At 43.7% G+C, this 23,385-nt stretch overlaps 1 protein-coding gene across 2 annotated transcripts; it reads left to right on the forward strand.

Annotated features, from left to right (window-relative positions):
• The first annotated feature begins 1,337 nt into the window (after window positions 1-1,337).
• On the forward strand, window positions 1,338-22,404 carry LOC118358918 (major vault protein). 2 transcript variants are annotated; one of them, XM_035736928.2, is made up of 17 exons: window positions 1,338-1,503; window positions 4,706-4,875; window positions 5,205-5,400; window positions 7,141-7,264; window positions 8,051-8,182; window positions 8,332-8,426; window positions 9,454-9,690; window positions 9,888-10,013; window positions 10,231-10,431; window positions 12,779-13,014; window positions 13,252-13,449; window positions 13,584-13,728; window positions 13,932-14,143; window positions 14,858-14,974; window positions 20,990-21,116; window positions 21,304-21,492; window positions 21,855-22,404. In XM_035736928.2, exons 2-17 carry the CDS (start codon window positions 4,706-4,708, stop codon window positions 21,975-21,977), a joined length of 2,628 nt encoding a protein of 875 aa, XP_035592821.1. In that variant the 5' UTR covers window positions 1,338-1,503; the 3' UTR covers window positions 21,978-22,404. The 2 variants fall into 2 exon arrangements, with proteins under 2 accessions (XP_035592821.1, XP_035592820.1); XM_035736927.2 differs by lacking the exon at window positions 1,338-1,503 and adding an exon at window positions 1,800-1,966.
• Window positions 22,405-23,385: the final 981 nt, after the last annotated feature.

Consider the following 23,385-nt stretch of genomic DNA (forward strand, 5'->3'; position numbering starts at 1 on the left):
TTTACAATGAAGATCTTTGAAGTTATTTGGATTTTTACAAATTATCTTTGAAAGACAAGAACGTCCTAAAAAAGGGACGTTTCTTTTTTGCTGAGTTTAGCTGCGCTTCTTTTCGTTTGACCTTTTTTCAATTGCCATTTATTTGTATATATCCATACAATGTATGCCAGCTGATTCATGATTTTGACTGGCTGAGAAACACAAATACCTCTCTTATCCCAACCCCTTCATGTTCATTACTATGGGACAATTGGAGATCGAATTTGAATATTTAAACAAATGAGTTAGTCTAAAAGAAATGTGAGATACTGTCTAGATGATTTTTATGATGGAGATCAAATGTATAACTTCCCTGTCTGGGCTGACGAGGCAGTCAGATGGAAAAGAGTAAATTGGACATTTTAATGTCATAGATTTAGCAGGTGGTCATTTGTGGAATAGACACCATCACACAATTATATACAGTGCTGTGGTGTGACCTTAAAAAGGCGGTTCATGCTCGAAAACCCTCCAATGTGGCTGAATTTAAACAATTCTGCAAAGAAGAGTGGGCCAAATTCCTCCACAGCCATGTTAAAAACTCATTGCCAGTTATCGCTACAACCAGTTATTTATTAGGTTTAGGGGCAATTACTTTGTCACATAGGGCCATGAAGGTTCGATAAGCTTTTTTCCATTAATAAATCAAATCATCACTTAAAAACTGCATTTAGTTTACTTGGGTTATCTTTGTGTAATATTAACATTTGTTTGATGATCTGAAACATTTAAGTGTGACAAATGTGCAAAAAAACAAGAAATCAGGAAGGGACAAATACTTTTCCACAGCATTGTAGTTGCCATGGCGCCTTCATTAGCAGCCTAAGCAGAGAGCACCTGTAAATGTGTAGCTACAAATGTAGTTATTTTTTATGCGTTTTCAATTATTGTTTTTAAGCAGCTCTTTTGTTTTTGATATCATTTAGATTGCATTGCATATATCTGATGTTTATAGGCCACAGATTTGCAGATTGACTGGAAAGTTAAGACGTTTTGAGAAATAGAAAAAAACCGAATAGCCTAAATCAAACAAAACAAACCATATCGAAGATGCAGCAAATTGTTGACAGTGATGCATTTTAAACTGAGTGCATTGGTGGCGCGTTAGAGGAAATCCTCCACGGATGACGTAAGAAAGAAACTGCAGTAGTACCACAGGGTTATGCTGCGTTCATTTGCCAGTCGGAACTTCGGATATTTCAGATTTGTTAACTGTTTCTAGTTATACACGTACTGCGACATTTCTGACTTTCCTGGTTCCGACGAGCACTTGAACGCGGTTTTTATATTTAAAAAAAAAATTGTGGCAGTACTGCGCCAATAGGCTCCTAGAGAAAAGGAACTAAACACTACAATGGTCAAGTGTATCTAGAACATATATGAATGGGGCGGCAGGTAGTCTCGTGGTTAGAACGTTGGCCCAGAAACTGAAAGGTTGCTGGATCGAATGTCCGAGCTGACAAGGTAAGAAAATGTCCACATAACCCACTGTTCCCTGGTAGATCGTCGTTGTTATTAAGAATTTGTTCTTAACTGACTTGCCTAGTTAAATTAAGATCAAATAACAGCTGTCGTCCAGTAAACCACGTCACTTGTAATCGTTCTTCCGGGATTGCTTCCGCATGGTTTCCATTAGATAGCCCAGACACAAAGTCAGACTGTCTATATCAAAAAAATATTTTTGGCTTGCCTTCGGCATAAACGTATGAACTTGAAGATTATACTATTAGGAGTTAGGTTCAAATCATATTTTAATGAAGATAAATTGTAGAAATAGGTGGGGTTTATTACTTTGTGGCTGTAGTAACTAATGACGGCACGCCCACCAACCACACAGAAGCGTATTAAAAGCAAAATAAAAGAGAAGCGCATTGACCATTTGATTCTGCCAAGCTCGGAGAAGAATCTGCCCAATTATTCAACAAAGGTAAGAAATTATCATAGCTACCAACTCTAGATTAGTTGGTTGCCATTCTAAAGTGCATTGAATAGTGGCAATAAAGTAGACCTAATAAATGTAGATTGCCTTAAAGCTCCGGTAGTGCGTAAGTAACAAAGAATGTTCACAGATTGCTCTTTCAACTTAAAAAAAAATAACATTTACACCTCAATTTGGTCGATGGTTTACATTCTAAACTTCTGGAATCTTCTCCAAGACATTTAAAAAGTTGCTAATAAAACGCCTAGAACGTGACTACTCTTCCAAATGGAAATGCATCATCCTTCCTTGGCGTTGATTAGTCACAGCAATACGAGGAAACACAGAGCCCGGGTTTTCAAAAAACATCTTAAGGCTATGTTCATCGATACATTTAGCCTTAAGATGATTTTGGGAAACCTGGCCTGGATCAGTGAGGACTGAATAATGTACTGTTAAAGTATTGGAACTAGCCTTTACTAGAATGTTTTGTGTTCTATTTCCTAATTCTATATGGGAACACCTAAATCACCTGGTACTGAGCTCACTGTAAAACGGATGCACTTTGCCCCCTCAAAGAAACTTTATTATGTCCATATCTCCTACACCACTGATAGTAAAGACTATATCTATTTGGTTCCTCCCTGCCTATAAGCAACAGAGATGAACATTATGCTCTGTGACTCTTTCTGGAACCTTGTGGTGTTCAATGTAGGACAGGGCAGGCTAACTTTTCTGTGGTCTGGAAGTTGAATGTCTGGCTTAGGTAAAATCTCAGTTTAAAAGGGAGATTTATTTTGTACACACACTTACTTATGTATTTCTGCCTCTCAAACACAGGGCATTATCAATGCCAGACATGTTGCTGTGGAGACCGCAAACTTCACATGGCAGATGAGGTTTGGAGCATAAGCAATAATTGCAATTTATTTTTTTCTAGATTTTTGTTTTGTTAAAGCCACTTCAATAGGAAGCACTATCTCTTACTCTCAAGAATGCACAAACATAACCACACCCCCCTACAATCCAATAACTAGGACATATTTATTTTAGCAGTTTTATTTTATTTAACTAGGCTAGTCAGTTAAGAACACATTCTTATTTACAATTACGGCCTACCCCGGCCAAACCCAGACGATGCTGGGCCAATTGTGTGCTGACTTATGGGACTCCCAATCACAGCTGGTTGTGATACAGCCTGGAATTGAACCAGGGTCTGTGGTGACACCTCTTGCACTGCGATGCAGTGCCTTAGACTGCTGTGCCACTCGGGAGCACCAAGGTTAGTCTCATTGGGATCCAAAGAATCCCTTTAACAAGAAAGACCTGGTCAAAAAAAGCAGCACACAAAGTTTGACACACCGTCCTACAGTATGTGTGCACAAGCTGGCGTATGTGCCGAGTCAGAGTTACATATAGAATCCCGATTAGTTCAATAGGATCTCTGTGGGCCTAGTCGTAAAGCTTTGTCATTTAACTTTTAAAATGTATTACCTTTGAGTGTGACACAAACACAACCAGTCATGATGTTGTCACCCGATTGTCAAACAATCACGTCGATGAGCTCCTTTACTACACGCACACATTCGTCCTCTCAAAACATATTTCCAGCCTCCAAACAGTGGTGAATGGAAAGAGACATGTGTTACACAACAACAAAAAAGTGTAATGACATTTAGCCATTGCCATTAGGCCAGAATTTATGCGTCCACTGCCACTAACTTTCCTGAACCAACACTTACGCTTGACATTGTGTGTACAATATGTGCTTTTGGTGTCATGGAACTTGCACAATTGGTGGCTGACTAAATACTTTTTTGCCCCACTGTATGTGTACTGTCCCTCTTGCTTGATAGTTCTTTAGTGGGTGGAGGCACTGGAATGTATAGAGAAATAGTATTGGGCGTGCCGGTTTGTGAAAGGTGTGCCTGTATGACCGATTTGTCATGTTTGGCTCAGATTTGTGTAAATGACAGGTGTGTGTGTACATGGTGGGAGTGTCCATAGGTTTGTCATATAAAAAGAGACATGTAGTACTTCAGTTTTTGTTCTCTTTAGCCCCCATTGTGTACATATATATATTTTTAGTCCAGAAGTAGGCTTGGAGCCAATCAAATTCTTGGCACGTGTTCTTACACAAGTGTTTCAAAATAGCAGAGCGAGAAGCTGCTTGAGAGGAGAGCTAGATAATGGATTCCTAATGGGGGATCAGCTTTCACCTGGTCGACTCCCTTCAGATCAGAATCACCGAAAGACGAGAGGCAAGAAAGGGAGAAACGTTTTACATTTTGGGCATTTAACAGACTCATCCAGAGGAACTTGCAGTCAGTGCATTCCACTTATGGTAAGATGGCTACAGTCGGCGGGAGAGATTGAGATCCACCCAATGAGTGGGCGTGTCAGTGGGCGTGTTCGACATTGCAGTTGACATTAAAGGTGGGTCGAAACGGACTAACCTTGCATCATAATTAACTGCTCAATATTATTTGTCGGTCAGTCTGTCACAATTGACCTATGATCCATCACGGGTTTGATGCTCTCGAATATGGCCAGTGCCTCCTTTAGGTAGTAGCGCAGGCTACTTCAGGGGCCTGTTCTGGAGGACATAACATTACAGAACTTTTCAGATAGACAAGTATCGTGTAGAACAGATAGAATAGGAAATCGTGCCAGCTCTATTAATTATATTTCGGAACGTTTCACATCACTGAATATACCCATTAACCCTCTCCACTCCGGCCATTCCAGATGATATCCATGAATGGCGGGAGCTCAGGCGGGATGAAATTTGAGGGGCTGGTAGATGCGTCAATCATCCGTGTTCCGCCCCACCACTACATCCATGTCCTGGACCAAAACACCAATATCGCCCGTGTGGAGATTGGACCGCTCACCTACATCAGACAGGACAATGAGAGGTGAGGAGTGTGTGTGTTGGTGCGTTTATCTGTCATTTATCTGACACTTTGAATGTTGCCAAATATCACATTTACCCAGATTAAATCCATATGTGCTCCTCTGTGGCTGGTTTAAACATATGATTACTCACACATGCATACACATGAACAGGTGCATAGAGGTTTATTACATTGCTAGAGTGGAAGTAGGTGGTGCATTCTAGATGTTTGTTTACAGGTTTAGGTTAGTAAACATATGCCATGTACAAACACGTTTACACTCAGTATGTACAGTATCTGTGTAGACTAGTATTTCAGTCCATAGGTGACTATTGTGTCCTCCTTCCCAGAGTACTGTTCTCCCCTGTGCGAATGACCATGGTCCCTCCTCGCCACTACTGCGTGGTTCTCAACCCCGTTGCTCGCGACGACCACGGACAGGTGCTCTTCGACCAATCAGGACAGGCAAAGCTTCGCCATGCGGACCTGGAGATCCGCCTCACCCAGGACCCCTTCCCCCTCTACCCTGGAGAGGAGATCCAGCAGGTACGGTCTGTTTGTTAGACGTCAGCGCTAAACGCCTAGGTGTTAGCAGTGCAGGGAGCTAATGCAAGTCTTCAGGTCTCTGTGCAGGGATTGCTCAGCACACAGGTGTGGTTCACTGAACCACCTCCATTACAATCCCATTGAGCTAAAGTGTAGGTATTCACTTTGAAATATAATATAACTGTCTGGGACCTGGGTGCTAACCTGGTTCTCCTGCATGCTACACTGTGTTAGCCTGCAGAGTTAAAGCCAAGGCATTAGACGTTTGGAGAGTTGAAGCCATTCTTATTACATGGGTGTTAATCTATTTATATATATATAGTTTAATTTGGAAGTTTACATACACCTTAGCCGTATACATTTAAACTCAGTTTTTCACAATTCCTGACATTTAATCCTAGTAAAAATCCTGTTTTAGGTCAGTTAGGATCACCGCTTTCTTTCCAGAATGTGAAATGTCAGAATAATAGTAGAGAGAATTATTTATTTCAGCTTTAATTTATTTCATCACATTCCCAGTGGGTCAGAAGTTTACATACACTCAATTAGTACTTGGTAGCATTTCCTTTAAATTGTTTAACTTGGGTCAAATGTTTCGGGTAGCCTTCCACAAGCTTCCCACAATAAGTTGGGTGAATGTTGGCCCATTCCTCCTGACAGAGCTGGAGTAACTGAGTCAGGTGTGTCGGCCTCCTTGCTCGCACATGCTTTTTCAGTTCTGCCCACAATTTTTTTTTTTTTAGAGGTTTGAGGTCAGGGCTTTGTGATGGCCACTCCAATACCTTGACTTTGTTGTCCTTAAGCCATTGGCCACAACTTAAGCCACAACTTTGGAAGTGTGCTTGGGGTCATTGTTCATTTGGAAGACCAAGCTTTAACTTCCTGACTGATGTCTTGATGTTGCTTCAATATATCCACATAATTTGTTTCTCATGATGCCATCTATTTTGTGAAGTGCACCAGGTCCTCCTGCATCAAAGCACCCCCACAACATGATGCTGCCACTCCCGTGCTTCACGGTTGGGAGGGTGTTCTTCGGCTTGCAAGCCTCCCGCTTTTTCCTCCAAACGTAACAATGGTCATTATGGCCAAATAGTTCTATTTTTGTTTCGTCAGACCAGAGGACATTTCTCCAAAAAGTGGAATCTTTGTCCCCATGTGCAGTTGCAAACCGTAGTCTGGCTTTTTTATGGCGGTTTTGGAGCAGTGGCTTCTTCCTTGCTGAGTGGCCTTTCAGGTTATGAAATTGCTCCCAAAGATGAACCAGACTTGTGAAGGTCTACAATTTTTTTTCTGAGGTCTTTGCTGATTTCTTTTGATTTTTCCCATGATGTCAAGCAAAGAGGCACTGAGTTTGTAGGCCTTGAAATGCATCCACAGATACACCTCCAATTGACTCGAATGATGTCAATTAGCCTGTCAGAAGCTTCTAAAGCCATGACATAATTTTCTGGAATTTTCCAAGCTGTTTAAAGGAACAGTCAACTTAGTGTATATAAACTTCTGACCCACCCATTGTGATACAGTGAAATAATCTGTCTTAACAATTGTTGGAAAAATGACTTGTCATGCACAAAGTAGATGTCCTAACGGACTTGCCAAAACTATAGTTTGTTATTACCAAGAATTTTGTGGAGTGGTTGAAAAACAGGTTTTAATGACTTCAAACAAAGTGTATGCAAACTTCTGACTTCAAGTATGTATGTATGTATTTATATAATATATCTATATATCTCCCAGCACGTGACAGTGCTGCAGATCGTCTACCCAGACACCGCCCTGCGACTTCAGGCTCTGCTCGACTTTGAGGAGGTGGGGGGAGAGAAGAGGGTGGCTGGAGACGAGTGGCTGTTCGAAGGGCCAGGTGAGTTCTCTGGGTACTACTCCTAACACATCCATTACAATTTACTTCGGCCCTTACAGGGGTCATATTGATAAATGTGTATATATTTTTTTTTTTACCAAATCAGAGCATTGATTTAACAAGATGACTAGTGCTCTTTCAATTTTTCTAATTTGACTTGTTGAAGTCTAATCCAATTTGATTAATCGCGTACACAGTTTACAGCAGGTATAAAGGGTGCAGTGAAATACTCCCTCAACAATGCAGTACAAATATCAATAAAAAATAACAAGTAGTAGAAGAAAGTAGTATGCAAGAAACGTAGTGCATTCCACCCTAGTCAGACTGTTCTCTCTGCTACCGCATGGCAAGTGGTACAGGCGCGCCAAGTCTAGGTCCAAGAGGCTTCTAAACAGCTTTTACCCCCAAGCCATAAGACTCCTGAACATCTAATCAAATGGCTACCCAGACTATTTGCATTGCTGGTGCTACTCTGTTATTATCTATGCATCGTCACATTAATAACTCTACCTACATGTACACATTGCCTCTGTACCGGTACCCCTTGTATATACTGCTGCTCTTTAATTATTTGTTACTTTTATTTCTTATCCTTTTTTTTAATCTTTTTTTTTTCTTAACTGCATTGCTGGGTAAAGGCATTTCACCTGTTGTATTTGGCGCATGTGACAAATATACATTTTTTTAAACATTCCAAACAGTATATAGTACCCGATTCAAAACACAGCCTGATTGCCTAATAATGCTTCTCTAACCCCCGACCCCTAACCTCTACCCTCCCCATAGGGACGTACATCCCCAGGAAGGAGGTGGCAGTGCTGGAGACCATCAAGGCCACGGTGATCAAAGAGAACCAGGCCATCCGCCTCCGAGCGCGCAAGGAGGGCGTGGACAGGAGCGGCGTCCGCAGGGTCACTGGTGAGACGCATATATTGTATTTTTTATTGTGCATATAATGTATGTACACAAAAGTAGCAGATGTCGTATCGCTATCATACACAGATTTGCACACACACACACACACACACACCTACCTAGCTGAGTGATTCCCTGTGTGTTTTGTCCAGGTGAGGAGTGGCAGGTGAGAAAGGTGGGGGCGTATCTACCAGGGGCTCATGAGGAGGTCCTCGACATTGTCAACGCTTTCATCCTCACTGACAAGGTAACAACTCCCTTCTCTCTCTCACCCTCACTTTATCTATCACTCCCCTCCCTCCTTCACTCTCTCCCTCTTTACCAATCACTCCTCATTCCTCCTTCTCTCTCTCGCTCTCTCCACCATTTACTCCCCCTCCCTTTCTCTCCCTCTCTTTTCTTTTCCCCTCTCTCCTGCCCTTTATTTTTTATTCATCCACCATCTCTTGTTCTCCCCCTCCCTCTTGATTGGCGGTCTCCAATAGTTGAACTGTTGGATTATTTTGCTCTTCACTCGCAGTTGTTTAGTAGCCTAAGCCTATTCCTGACCAACAGCCTGTTATTTCACTGACTGATAATAAATCAATGTGATTTTGTTTCACTGAATGTCCATCTGTATAGGCTATTTGTTTAATTGTTTTTCTGGCTGGGCAAATAAGTGGAGGTGGTATATCTTTTTTTTTTTTTTTTTTTTTGTTGCATGCAATGTAGTCTAAATCAAGATTAGGCCTATTATTTTGCTTGCGTATTAGCAACTCCAAAAACCCACGGAGGTTGTGAAATATGAATATGAGACTCGCGTGTTTTTGAAAATGGGATTGGATATTATTTTCTATCTGTATCATGAAGATAAGTACCTACGCCTGCTTCTAACGAGGTGGAGTGAGGTTAGGAAAGGGATGAAACGTTGATTTAAAAAAAAAATTAAAATGCATGTTTCAAAATGTGTCTTAAAATGTTTTTATTTTTATTAATAGCGGTTCCACATCTCAGTGGGAAAAATATTATTTGTATTTTATTCTGTTATATTCCATTATATTCTTACTATAAAATGTCTGACTGTGATCGGATAGGTGTCTTGTCTGTTTTTAAATAAGCAAAATAACGAACTATTGATTTCATTTGAATGGCGCAGCCAGGCCTTCACTGACCCGTAACATAGGCCTAATTAAACTCCATATGCTCTTCTATTCATTAGAAAATACATGTTATTAGTCTTGTGATGTTTTGTAGGACCTGCCTAAACAAATTCAGGTTTTTCTTTTCACTCTCAGAAAGCACTGCACGTGCGAGCAATACGGCCATTCCGTGACGCCGGGGGGCGGGACCGGCGCACTGGGGAAGAGTGGCTTGTTACCATGGCGGAGCGGGAGGCACACATCCCGTCTGTTGCCGAGGAAGTGGTGGGAGTGGTCGACGTGACCACGCTGAGCAGCCGTCAGTACTGTGTGATCCTGGACCCGGTGGGACCAGACGGTAAACCACAGCTGGGTCAGAAGAGGGTGTGCAAGGTGAGACTGGGAAAGAGAGCGCTGTCTTACACTCCTTTGTTTGGTCATCTGTTTGTTTAGTCACTCATTGCTGTTTTACACACTGGCGAGTAAAGTTCAGTGACTTCATTTGTTTATTCATTTGCCCTTTGTAGTTTTTAGTCACTTCCCCAATTAGCTTTAATTTAACACTGCTCTCGCTCCTCTCCTCCTCCCAGGGGGAGCGTTCGTTCTTCCTGCAACCAGGGGAGCACTTAGAGGAGGGCACCCAGGATGTTTACATTCTCTCTGAGGAGGAGGGCCTGCTGCTGAGGGCCGTAGAGGCCTTCAAAGATACACAGGAGGTGAGGGAAGAGGGAGGGGGAATGGTGGAAGAATTTAAATGCAGATGGGAGGGGAAACAAATGGACCTTAGTCAAATACAACAACAATCCTTAACAGGACTGACTGGTTTGGCAGGTACACAATCCATTCAATATAGACCTTTCTCTCTCTCATTTTCCCCCACTCTCCTCCTCTCTCCTTCATTCTCTCTTTCCCTCCTCCTCTCCTCTCTGCCAGCAAGAAGAGGAGGAAGAGGAGGAGGAGAGGGCCAAGCTCTCCCGGAGGGGTGGAGTCCAACGTCGCCCCGGTGACCGCTGGATGCTACGTGGACCAATCGAGTACGTCCCCCCGGCTGCCGTGGAGGTGATGCTACGGCGACAGGCCATCCCATTGGACGAGAACGAAGGGATCTATGTCCGAGACATCAAGACAGGAAAGGTGAGTTTTTACCCAGCTGAATGATTTGAAGACGGGCTACGTCCCAAATGGCAACTCAACCGTTAAGTTTAGCCAGTCATTTTGACTGATAAGGTTAGGGCTAGGTTAAACAGAACTTGACAGTACATTTTTTTACATTAATTCCGACTGGTTGAGGTTTGAGATGGGCTGTTAAAACAGAAAAAATGTAAACAAGTGCCTAGCACTGGGATTGAACCCACCATCTTAAGAGCCGTAGCTCACGGTTGAACTAGATGGTAAAAGGCGCTCACATTCCTTCTAGTGGACAGTATCTCTCCATGTCTTGGGGACCAGGGGCCTCCATTTATAAACTGTGCTTATGTACAAAATATACCCCGACATGTGCGTGCTCCAGTTGTCACACAAAAGTTGGCATTTATATTAAAACAATTTCGATGTGAGAATGTGCTCACCTCTCTGGAAACTTTAGACCATGTGCATGCACATCGACTAGTGGTTGAAATATTGTACTGAAAGCTGGCAAGTAAGTGAAAATGGGGGGGGTTATGAAAATTAAAAGCAGGAAAGCATAAACAAGAATTCAGCCATTTTGCTGTTAGTGAGAAGAGCAAAAATATTTTAAACATGTTTTTAATCTAAAATAAGACATGGGAATCTTCCTATTTATTTTCATAAGCATTGCAGAATAAATTCCTCACCTTTTCTGGCTTGTGACGAGTTCATATTCCTGAAGTAGCCATACAACACATTACCATGTGCATCACTCACTTAATTGGACCTAGTCAAGTTTTAGTCAAGCTTATGTCATGTTTTGCAATCCCATAGGCACCGCGGTTTATAATATACAGTCAAATTTAACAGGTAAACGGTTAATCTTTTGCATTGAAGTAGGCCTACTGTACGCTTCTGTAAGTCCATGTTTAGGTTGGGGGGGAAGTCAATGTTCTGCTGACAGCTCCGCAACCATTTTGACACAGTCCTTTGCCAGATTCATTTTTTGATATTTTTGTAATGAGTCTGGCCCTGGAAGCAGAACTGAGTGATTTCCGCTAGATGGGTCAGCTGCATAGTCAAAATGGACTATTATCGTTAAAATTCATTAGAACAAAAATGTGCTTTTTAGTCTTCATTAAGGTGTTTGGGTTAGCAGTGTGGTTAGAGTTAGGTTTAAAATCTGATTTCATGACTTTGTGGCTTTGCCAGCTATTGACCATTCTGCAGAGCTGCTTCCATTACATGAGCCATCTCAATAAATGCCAACCTGAAATAAATTACTGCAAAAGATTAAAACAACCAGCTGCACTGGCTTCCAGGTTATAACTGCAAAGTGGCTACGTTCTGCATGCATATGGGGCTCAGTTACTGTTACTTTTGTAACCGAATGAAAACATTTTAACCGATTTTTATTTTATTTATTTTTAATGTGGGAAAAATATGATGCAAATGCAGAATGTGATTACTCACAAACTCCCAATCAGCCCCAATTAGTCCTGGCCGGAGCACCCGTCGAGACATGGCACGTCCAGCAGATGGAGCCATCGCCTCGATGTATCGACGAGTCTCCCCCTGGTGGCTGACCTGCTGTACGACACAATACATTTGATTAATTTTAAACACCAGTGGTGCAACTAGTGTTTTCTAACGGCACTGAACCAAAACAGTGGCATGCGGGAGGGAAGCAAAACTTTCATCTCGAGGCGACAGGGGAGGGTGTGCGAAATGCAGTATGTAGAAATCACTCCACTGTTTCCTGGCTGCTAAAATTCTAATAGTTTGCCTAATTTTTGTTTGTGAAATATGTATTTTCAGTAACCAAAAATATTACATTTTTCTGTTTGAAGCTGTTGTACAAAATCGAAAGTCAAAGACTCAAAAACAAAACTTAACAGGAAGCATAGAAGTAGTGCACATGGAACAGATCTACCCCTTCGACTTGCTTTCAGTGAGAATGACAGATCTATCTGTAACTCTCACTTCTATGTGAATTTGGTCAGGTCGCCCAAAAAGTTACATATTGCAGCTTTAATTATTATATAACATCGACATATGTATTTTAATATAGAATAGCTCGAAACATTATTAATCATTGAAAATGACATTCCCAATTAATAATTTTCTGGTTTAAAAAAAAGTGGGATTGCACCTGCTCCATTGCTCGGGTGCCTATGATATAGTACACTATTGACCAGGGCCCATAGGACTCTGGTCAAAACTAGTGCACCATGTACTGTAGGGGGGCCATTTGGGACGTACACTAAAACACCTGATTCGAGTGATCCAGAGAATCCATTCACCTGTTTATTTCTCAGCCTTAAATCCCCACCCACCTCATCATCCCTCTCCCCCATTGGCTGCCTGGTTCTAGGTCCGTGCTGTGATTGGCCACACCTACATGCTGACGCAGGACGAGGAGCTGTGGGCGAAGAATCTGCCTCAGAATGTTGAGACCCTCCTGGCCTCCACAAAGGACCCCCTGGCTGACCGCTCGGACCGCAGCAAGGAAGTGGAGATGAAGGACCGGGACAAGACCAAGGTGGTGTCCTACAGGGTGCCCCACAACGCTGCCGTGCAGGTCTACGACTACAGGGAGAAGAAGGCCAGGTAAACATGGCTGACAGACAGCCGGATGTGGAGGCACTGGCCCTGTCCAGAAATAACCCGTATACTAGCCCAGGTCTGCATTCCAAATGGCACCCTATTCCCTATATAGTGCACTACTTTTGACCAGAGCAACATTGGGTCCCTAGTGTTACATTTTCCCTTTCGCCCTCCCTCTCTCTCCCCACCCCCTCTCCTGTCTTGTCCTCCCTCCCTACTTTTCTCCCTCCCCTCTCTCAGGGTGGTGTTTGGGCCAGAGATGGTAATGTTGGGTCCTGATGAGCAGTTCACCGTGCTTTCCCTGTCAGGGGACAAGCCCAAGAGGGCCAACGTCATCAAGGCCGTGTGTCTGCTGCTGGGGCCGGACTTCTTCACTGACATCATCACCATAGAGACGGCCGACCACGCACGCCTGCAGCTGCAGCTCAGCTACAACTGGTAGGGTTTGTGGGTGGGGGACGACGACGTGTGCTTGTTTGAGGATCCTCTGCAATTTGGTGTCCTTAGTCTAGTCTGTAGGCCAGCTGATGTATTTAATATCTCTACCTCCTCTCTTTCTCTCACTCACTCAGGCACTTTGACCTGAAGTCTCCCGCGGACCCGTCCCAGGCTGCGGCTCTGTTCTCGGTGCCTGACTTTGTGGGCGACGCCTGTAAAGCCATCGCCTCCCGCGTCAGAGGAGCCGTCGCCTCCGTGCAGTTTGACGACTTTCACAAGGTCCGTCCACACTTTAATCGTCTAAATCGGCACTTTTCTGGCTTTTTTTTTTTAATACACTTTTTAATTCTACATGGCCTCCAGCCCTTGGCGATCGTAGTTAGGTTGGCCTATACGTCGCTTTGGAGACCGTAAGCCAATTGATTCAAAGACTACAATAACACCACCACGCTTTAACCTCTTTAACGCCCTCCACTCTACAGAACTCCAACCGGATCATCTGCTCCTCTGTGTTTGGCTTTGATGACAAGCTGGCAGTGCGTCCCAGCCTGCGCTTCCACCAGAACAGTCTGGTCATCAGCAGTGTGGACATTCAGTCAGTGGAGCCGGTGGACCAGAGAACCAGAGATGCCCTGCAGAAGAGTGTCCAGCTGGCCATCGAGATCACCACCAACTCCCAGGAGGCTGCCGCACGGTAGGACACATGACACATGACACACACACGCGCACCAGGGGAGAACGAATGCCACCTCTGAAGCCATCGATGTTCAAGGCCAACCGTGGTACTGCAGGCATTGTAAGCCCAAAACAGGGTCCCCCCCATTCTAGTGAATGGAAAAATGTCAATCTTTGAATTTGTTTTTAATAATTTGAAGACAATCATGGTACCAATAATTGCTTCTAATACCACAGATATAAATCTCATTACAGAAAAAGTTAGAATAATTTATTTACTAATGGCAGCCTGCAGTACCACTGTCTGCCTTCAATTTGAGTTATTTAATGGGACTGGGCAGCATTGAGCTAGCCTGCAACTCACTTCCTGGAGTAGCTCAAGCTGCACATGAGACGCTATCTTAAGACTTAATTTGGCTTCAATGCGCTATTGAGTCTTCACATAGGAATGAATGGTGTCACGTGATCGATGGCGTGTATATATGCACGCTTACAGCAGCAATTAGGGTTAAGTGCCTTGCTCAAGGGCACATTGACTTATTTATTTTTCACCTAGTTCGGCTCAGGGATTTGAACTTGTGACCTTTCAGTTACTGGCCCAACACTCTCAATTGCTAGGCTATCTTCCACCAGACACAAACACCGAGGTGTTTTTGCCTGTTTGGTAAGCGTTAACCCCCCGTTCCTCTCTCTTCTCCCTCTTTGTATTTCTCTCTTCCCTCCCTCCCTGCAGCCATGAGGCAGAGCGTCTGGAGCAGGAGGCGCGTGGTCGTCTGGAGAGGCAGAGGATCACAGACCAGGCGGAGGCAGAGAGGACCAGGAAAGAGCTGTTGGAGCTGGAGGCCCTCAGGTGACCATTGATGCTGTTAAAACTAATGCATGTTAGCATCGCTTTTGGTAAATATAATGGCAGAGGGATATCATTAGCATAACGCTAACACATTAGCTTTGCCGATGGAACAATTTTATGGCAAGGAGCTAGAATTGGCATGGCTAGCGTTAGCATCATGCTGTTCTTAGTAGTGTGAATGCGAAGCTGTACCGTGTAACATTTAGATCAGAGTTCCTAACATAATGTAGCTTTTGTGTGAATGCCAAGGTTAGATCTGTGGCGCTATGGTGAAGTTTCCCCGAGGTACAGATCTAGGATCAGTTTTCCCTCCCCCCGCTTCATGTGTTTTGTCCAAATATTGGTGGATTCAACTAATAAAAGAATGGACAACCTGACCAGAGAGGTCCAGGACCTGAAGAACAGTTTGCCGTTTTCCCAGGGTCAGCTCGATGAGTTGAAACAGGAGAAAGGCAAGATGACCGCAATCTGTAAGTCATTGCGAGACTACATCAGTTCTGTGTGTGAATCCATGATAACAATGATTGATAAGGGAGGGACAATCAAGGTGGAATAACATGGTTCGGGACGGAATTGCCAAATCTCCACATGAGACCTGGATTGAGTCTGAGGACAAAGTGAGGGAAATGATCTCTGAGAAATTGAAGATCAACCACAGGAAGATTAGGGTGGAGCTGTGGCCACAAGACATCTCCCTTCAATAACCACTCCCGTGTTTGTTCCCGTGGCAACAGCTTCCGGCTAATGTACATGACTGGGTGTTCCTCACCTTCTTGTAGCTGTGATAGGACGGCACCCACCCCTGTTTTGGACACATCAGTCTGGTTTGGAGAAGTCCGGGGTCACCAGCATGGGTCCAGAACACAATGCTCCCTTTAGGTTCTGGAAGGCTTTCTCTGTCTCCTCTGTCCATGTCATCAGGGCGGCCTGACGGCCCCTGGTCAGGCTGGCTAAGGAGGCAAAGTGAGGAATAAATCTCCGGTTGTAACTAGTCAACCCCACAAACGTGTGTATCTCTTCTTGGTGAGGGGGAGGGGCCAGTCCTGAATTGCCTCCATTTTCTTCACCTGGCATTTGACACATCCCCTCCCGGTCGTGTACCCCCAGGTTACTCAGCCTCTAGCAGGCCGAGCCAACATTTCTTTGGGTTTGCTGTTCGCTCCGCCTCCCGTAAGGCCTGCAGTACCGCACTCACCTGGTTTAGATGAGTCTCCCACTCGCTCCCATGGATCACAATATCATCGATGTAGGCCACCGCGTACTCACGATGGGGATGGAGAATTCGGTCCATCAACCTCTGGAAGGTGGCCCGGGCCCCGTGCAACCCAAAGGGAAGCTTCTTGTAATGGAACAGCCCGCCAGGGGCCTCGGGAGTTAAGGGCACATACCAATAACCCTTTGTCAGGTCGAGCGTGCTGATAAATCGGGCGGTCCTGAGTTGTTCTATTAATTCATCAGTTTGGGGCATGGGGTCGGCGTCGAACTTCGAGATTTCATTTACCTGTCTAAAATCATTACAGAAGTGAATGGTGCCATCTGGTTTTGGCACCAACGCTATGGGGCTGCACCACTCACTATTTGACTCTTCGATTGTATCAGCTTTCAACATCGTTTTTACCTCCGTCCTGACGGCTACTCCCCTTGCTTCCGGTATGCGGTAGGGTCTCAACTTCACCTTTTTCCCGGGTTCGGTGATGATTCTGTGCTGTACCAGATCGGTGTGTCCTGGTTCACTGGAGAACACTTCCTGGTTCCGGCCGACCAACTCTCTCAGCTCCTGCTTCTGTGCTCAGCTGCTCCCCCAGTGACACCTCCGCCGGCTTGGTCTCTGTGGTAGCCTTCTTCGGGGAAATAGAGTACATCATTTGTGTTCCCATTTCTTTAGAAAATTCACATGGTAAATCTGGGTCAGATGCTTACGTCCCGGCTGTCTGACCCTATAGGTAACTTCAGCCACTTTCTCAAGGACTTCGTATGGCCCATTCCATCGTGCCAAAAACGTACATTCTGAGGTGGGGACCAACACCAACACACATTGGAGAGAGCGTAGAAATTGATCTATGACCACTTTCTCGATGGGTGTCAGTGGTTCAGCAGGTGGGCTGGCCAAGAGTTGGCTAATTAGATCATGCATTTACGATCAGGGTGGACGCTGTAGGATTATACGCCCAATCATGGAATCTTTGTGCCCTGCTAATCAGGGTGTAACTATACCAGCGCGGGATTGACTTTTTCAGCCACTCGTAATGCGTCGACTGGTCAGCCGTCAGATCCTGATAGCTCTTCTGTGCCGCTCCTGACAGGAAGGGTGCTTGCAGGCTGGCGCATTTCTCACGGGGCCTTTTCATCCTAGCCGCCGTCCTCTCGAAGGCTTGGCGGTAAGCCGCGATGTCGTCAGCCTCTGCCAACTTCAGTATAAACCTACTGGGTTTGGGACGAGAGACTGCTGCGCCTGCCACTATGCCGGCCTGGGTGGCACCTGGCTGACTTCAGATCGCAGGAGAGCTGTCTGCTGACGCTGTTCCTCCAGCAGTTCCCGATGCATAGCCTGCTGTGCTATGTTCGCCTCCACCAGCTGTTTCACCAATGCTTCCATTGTGTTCTGTCTGTTTTTAGTTATTGAGCTTGGTTTGGTGTGGCCGCATTCTCCACCATATGTAGCAGGCTCAAGGGTGTGGGTTTTCCACATCACCAAGTTCAATAACAAAACACACAAGTAGCATAATTATAATGCAAATGGGGAGTTTATTAGGGAGTTTTGCACATTGGGTGGAATTCACCAACTATTTCAGTCCACAATCTGTTCTCGTTGTCTGTTCCGTTCTGCAGGAGTAATCTAAGAACTCAGGTCCTCAGCCAATCCGGTTCGGTACACGAGGGGAGTGGGGGGGGGTGTAAATCTTTCTTCTCACACTCTCCACAACACATCCTTCACTCTCCGTAACACACACTTCACTCTCCGTAACACACATGCACACTTCACTCTCCATTCTCTGCCCCTTTGTGCAGGCCGCTCCCTCTTTTATCCCCCAGTACTCCCTGGCTTAATGATCCACTCGTTGGGGGCAAGAAGTCCATATAAGGCTCTGGGGTGGAGCCAGCAGGCTGCAAGATATATACATATACAGTGGGGGGGGGTGCTTAGTATTTAGTCGGCCACCAATTGTGCAAGCTCTCCCACTTAAGTTGAGAGGCCTGTAATTTCCATCACTTCAACTATGACAGACAAAATGAGAAAAAAAGGGGGGAAAAAATCACATCGTAGGATTTGTAATGAATTTATTTGCAAATTATGGTGGAAAATAAGTATTTGGTCAATAACTGAGGTCTTGGCTCATTTCTTTTGATTTTCCCATGATGTCAAGCAAAGAGGCACTGAGTTTGACGGTATGCCTTGAAATACATCCACAGGTACACCTCCAATTGACTCAAATGATGTCAATTAGCCTCTCAGAAGCTTCTAAAGCCGTGACATAATTTACTGGAATTTTAAAGGCACAGTCAACTTAGTGTATGTAAACTTAAATGTAATGTAATGTAAACTTCTGACCCACTGGAATTGTGATACAGTGAAATAATCTTATTTAATTGTAATTTGTTAACAATTGTTGGAAAAATGACTTGTGTCATGCACAAAGTAGATGTCCTAACCTACTTTCCAAAACTATAATTTGTTAAGAAATTTGTGGAGTGGTTGAAAAACAAGTTTTAATGACTCCAACCTAAGTGTTTGTAAACTTCTGATTTCGTGTGTGTGTGTAACTAGGCAAGTCAGTTAAGAACAAAGTCTTTATAATGACGGCCTTCTCCTATGTCCTAGTGTAATTGAAGTGTTGTGGTGGTTGCAGGTTCACTTGGCACATCTTAAGCCTTTTCTTTTGGGGTGTTGCTACAGGCCACCAAGTGCTAACAGTCAGTATCTAAATTATGTGTGTGAAATGCTCGAATGTGTATGTGTTGTAAACAGAGAGGTCTACCTTTGACCTGAATATTGTCTGGTTTTTGTCAAGATGTCTGCTCAAGAGGAAGCTTCTCACTGTAACCAGTGCCTGTAATCTGGTTCAGGTTATTAATCAACCTACCTGGGTGTTTACAAACACTACAGGAACAAGATCATCCACATGTATCGATCACATTGTTTTTACTAATACTGTAGAACTTTGTTCTAAAGCTGTATACCCATCAAATGAGGTGATCACAATATCGTGGCTATAACCAGGAAAGCCAAAGTTCCAACAGCTGGGACTAAAATAGTGTATCATACAAAAGGTTTTGCTGTGACTCTTATGTGGATGATGTTAAAAATATTTGTTTGTCTGATTGTGATTAATGAGGAGCATCCGGACACTGCACTTGATGAAATTGCTTCTTCCAATTTATTGTTAAAAATGCACCTGTTAAGAAACTGACTGTAGAACTTTTACAGCTCTATGGATTGCTGGAATTGAAAAACTGTGGTTGAAAACTCTATAGCCACTAGCTATCTGTCATCTTTAATCTGAGTTTAGAGGAATGTTTTTGTCCTCAGGGCTGGAGGGAAGCCAAAGTCCCAAGAGTGGTACAGCGGCCTTTACTGTTTCTAACATCAGACCTATAAGCGTGCTGCCAGCTCTTAGCAAACTGTTTGACCAAATGCAATGCTGTTTCTCTATAAACGATTAACAACAGACATTCAGGATGCTTATAGAGAAGGGCACTCAACATATACTGCACTGACACAAATGACTGACTGGTTGAAAGAAATGGATAATAAGATTGTGGTAGCTGTACTGTTAGATTTAAGTGTAGCCTTTGATATTATTGACCATGACCTGTTAAATTTGTGAATGGCTTTTCAATCCATATCATGGATTCAGAGTTATAGAGGGTTTTCTTTAATGGAAGCTTCTCTAATGTCAAACTTGTAAAGTGTTGTGTACCGCAGGGCAGCTCTCTAGGCCCTCTACTCTTTTCTATTTTTTACCAATGACCTGCCACTAGCATTAAACAAAGCATGTGTGTCCATGTATGCTGATTCAACCATATGCGCATCAGCAACCACAGCTAATTAAGTTACTGAAACCCTTAACAAAGAGTTGCAGTCTGTTTTGGAATGGGTGGCCATCTCTAAAACTAAGAGCATTGTATTTGGTACAAATCATTCCCTAAGTTCTAGACCTCAGCTGAATCTGGTAATGAATGGTGTGGCTCTTGAAGAAGTTGAGGAGACTAAATTACTTGGCGTTACCTTAGATTGTAAATGGTCATGGTCAAAACATATAGGTTCAATGGTTGTAAAGATGGGGAGAGGTCTGTCTGTAATGGAGTTTCTCTGCTTTTTTTGATACCACACTCCAAAAAGCAAGTCCTGTAGGCTCTAGTTTAGTCTTCTCTTGATTATTGTCCAGTCGAGTGCTGCAAGGAAAGACGTAGTTAAGCTGCAGCTGGCCAAGAACAGAGCAGCACATTTTACTATTCATTGTAATCAGAGGGCTAATATAAATACTATGCATGCCAGTCTCTCTTGCCTAAGCGTTGAGGAGAGACTGCCTGCATCACTACTTATTTTTATAAGAAATGTTAATGTCGGAAATCCCAAGTTGTTTGCATAGTCAACTTACATACAGCTCTGACACCCACACTTACCCCACCAGACATGCCACCAGGGGTCTTTTCACTGTCCCCAAATTCAAGAATTCATACAGTATTATATCGAGCCATTTTTGCATGGATCTCTGTTCCATCTCATATTGCTCAAGTGAAAAGCAAACCTGGTTTAAAAAAAAACGCTAAAGCAACATCTCACGGCACAACGCCTCTCCCCTATTTGACCTGGTTTGTGTGTATTGATATGTAGGCTGTGTGCCTTTTTGTAATACTTTTTTTTTTGTATGTAGTTCTGTCCTTAAGCTATTGTCTAATGCTCTGTTATGTCATGTTTTGTGTGGAGCCTAGGAAGAGTATCTGCTGCTTTTGCAACAGCTAATGGGGATCCTGACACAATACCAAATCTAAAGGTGTGTCGTTGTGTTGCAGTGCGGCGGTGGAGAGTACAGGGGCAGCCAAGGCAGAGGCCCAGTCCAGAGCAGAGGCAGCCCGTATCCAGGGAGAGGCGGCAGTCAACGAGGCTAAACTGAAGGCTGAGGCCCAGCGGATTGAGGCTGTAGGTATCCTCTCACTATGCTGCGTGTGTATGGTCGACAGTGTTGTACATTGTATAATTCTTAAGGTACACAAAAAGTAGTTCACGTGTGTGTGTGTGTGTGTGTGTGTGTGTGAAGGTGTTCTACATTGTGTAATGCTGAAAGGTTCACATACTATGTGTAGCTGACCTATAATTCTGTGTGCAGGAGGGCGAGCTGGACCGTCTGTCCAAGGCGAGGGAGCAGGAGCTAAACTATAAGTCAGCAATGGATCGTTTGGAAGTGGAGAAACAGCAGAAGCTGGCTGAGATAGAGAGCAACCGCTTTAAAAAGCTGGTGGACAGTATCGGCGCCGACACCCTGAAGGAGATGGCCAGAGCCGGCCCCGAGCTACAGGTACGTAATTCCTTACATACCATAATGCCGTCATATTTGTGCTACACAATACATTTGTCTGAATAAAAATGGCACCTGGAGAATCTTTAAGCTCGGGGTCAGAATCAATCTAATGTTTTATTTTACAGTAATGTTTTACTGAGCAGGGTTTACTTTCTCCCACCCAATCTGAATTTAATTAAATTAGCTATATTGGCGTGACAAGACATTATAAAATACCATTTAGGATACTGGAACACAGGATCTTATTCAATCAGTTATAACGTAAAGAAGAAATGATCATATTACCTCAATCTCTCTGTTTCTGTCCCTCGCTCCCCTCTTTTTCCCACTCCCTCCCTTTCTCCCCCACCCTCTCCCAGGTCAAGCTGCTCCAGTCTCTGGGTTTGAAGTCAACCCTGATCACAGACGGCTCTTCTCCCATCAACCTCTTCAGCACGGCCAACGGCCTTCTGGGAGCTCTTTCTCAGAGCCAGGGCCAGTGAGCGGGGGTAGAGAAAGGGAGGAGAACGTTGACAAAAAGAGAATAATGTCCAGTCTGATAACATCCCCTACAGATGTAGGATTTCTGGTTGTTTTTTGTCTGATGTAGTAACTGACAATTAGGGATATGATCTGTATGAGTGTACGGTGGCGATTATTCTGATGTGAGTGTGTGTGTACATAGATGTGTCTGACTAAAGACGTCCAAGTGAACATTCCCCTTGGTTTCCATGGCTTTTTTTACTCATCTGTTTGGTGCTGTCAATGCTCTATAAAGTGCTGCCCACTCCATGTGTTGCATGTCTATACTAACCATAATTGGGGACAATAAGGAATCTTTCCTTGTTCTGCTTCTGAGGTTTATGCAAATTTATTGAATTCATTTGTTGATCCATTTATCAAAAATTAAAGCATGGCTTTTCCCCGACACCTTAAATGTCAAGGCTTCAGTTTGTATCCATGGTCTGTCTGTACACACACACACACACTGGAGGAAGTGTCTCAATCCATTTCAACACACCATATTTTTGCAATAACCACCACTCTTCATCTACCTCTTATGTCTGTAGCTCATGCAGTAGTGACTAATAAACAACATTAAGCTACATGCTCTGGTCTGACTTATTTATTACGTATTCTATTGGCTTCTCAGCCAAATGGCAGCCAAGCCACTTGGTTTGCTATAAAGCTGAGGGATGGCCAGAGCTTGAGAAATATGACAATTTGAGTTATCATATCAATGTATATCGTAAATTGAAATGACCTTTGGAGAGCATTACAAATATTACTGATTGCACCTTTTGATCAATGATTTTATAGTGATTACATTTTATTAGAAGACCACTGGATATTTTGGCACAGATTTGTACTCCATTTGGTATATTCCCGACCATCCCAATGCATATTTGGGCATGTATAATACGTAGAACAAAATGTGGTTTAGTTGCAGGTAGCTGATAACGTAATCAAATGTTTCGTTTGTCCAAAGAGCAACAAGACTCACTATAACTTGGCCTACATACAGGAGAGGTCATTTGTGTAATTTTACTCTTATTTTCTGTTTGTTGGGTGCGTGTGTGTACAATTTCTGTCCATAGGACGTCGCTAGCGTGCAACACTTCGTTTAAAGTATCCCTCATGACTCGGCCTGACTGGTACTGTATAACTCCACTTCAGGTGCGATGAGCAAAGTTGGGCCAGAAATGACCAAATAATAACCAAGCATGCACTGTATTTTCAATTGCTGGTGAATACTGTCAACAATATTGACCACATGACGGTTGGTTCACATGACCCCTAGGAATAAACATAAACCTACATAAATTGGTCAGTGAACCAGCGACAAAGGAATGCTTGAGGCAGTATGCATAGCTAAATTGGTATGTGAACGGCGCAAGTGGCGCGTTGGTC

Source organism: Oncorhynchus keta, chromosome 26 (genome assembly GCF_023373465.1).
Source record: "Oncorhynchus keta strain PuntledgeMale-10-30-2019 chromosome 26, Oket_V2, whole genome shotgun sequence".
In the NCBI taxonomy this organism is placed as follows: domain Eukaryota; kingdom Metazoa; phylum Chordata; class Actinopteri; order Salmoniformes; family Salmonidae; genus Oncorhynchus; species Oncorhynchus keta.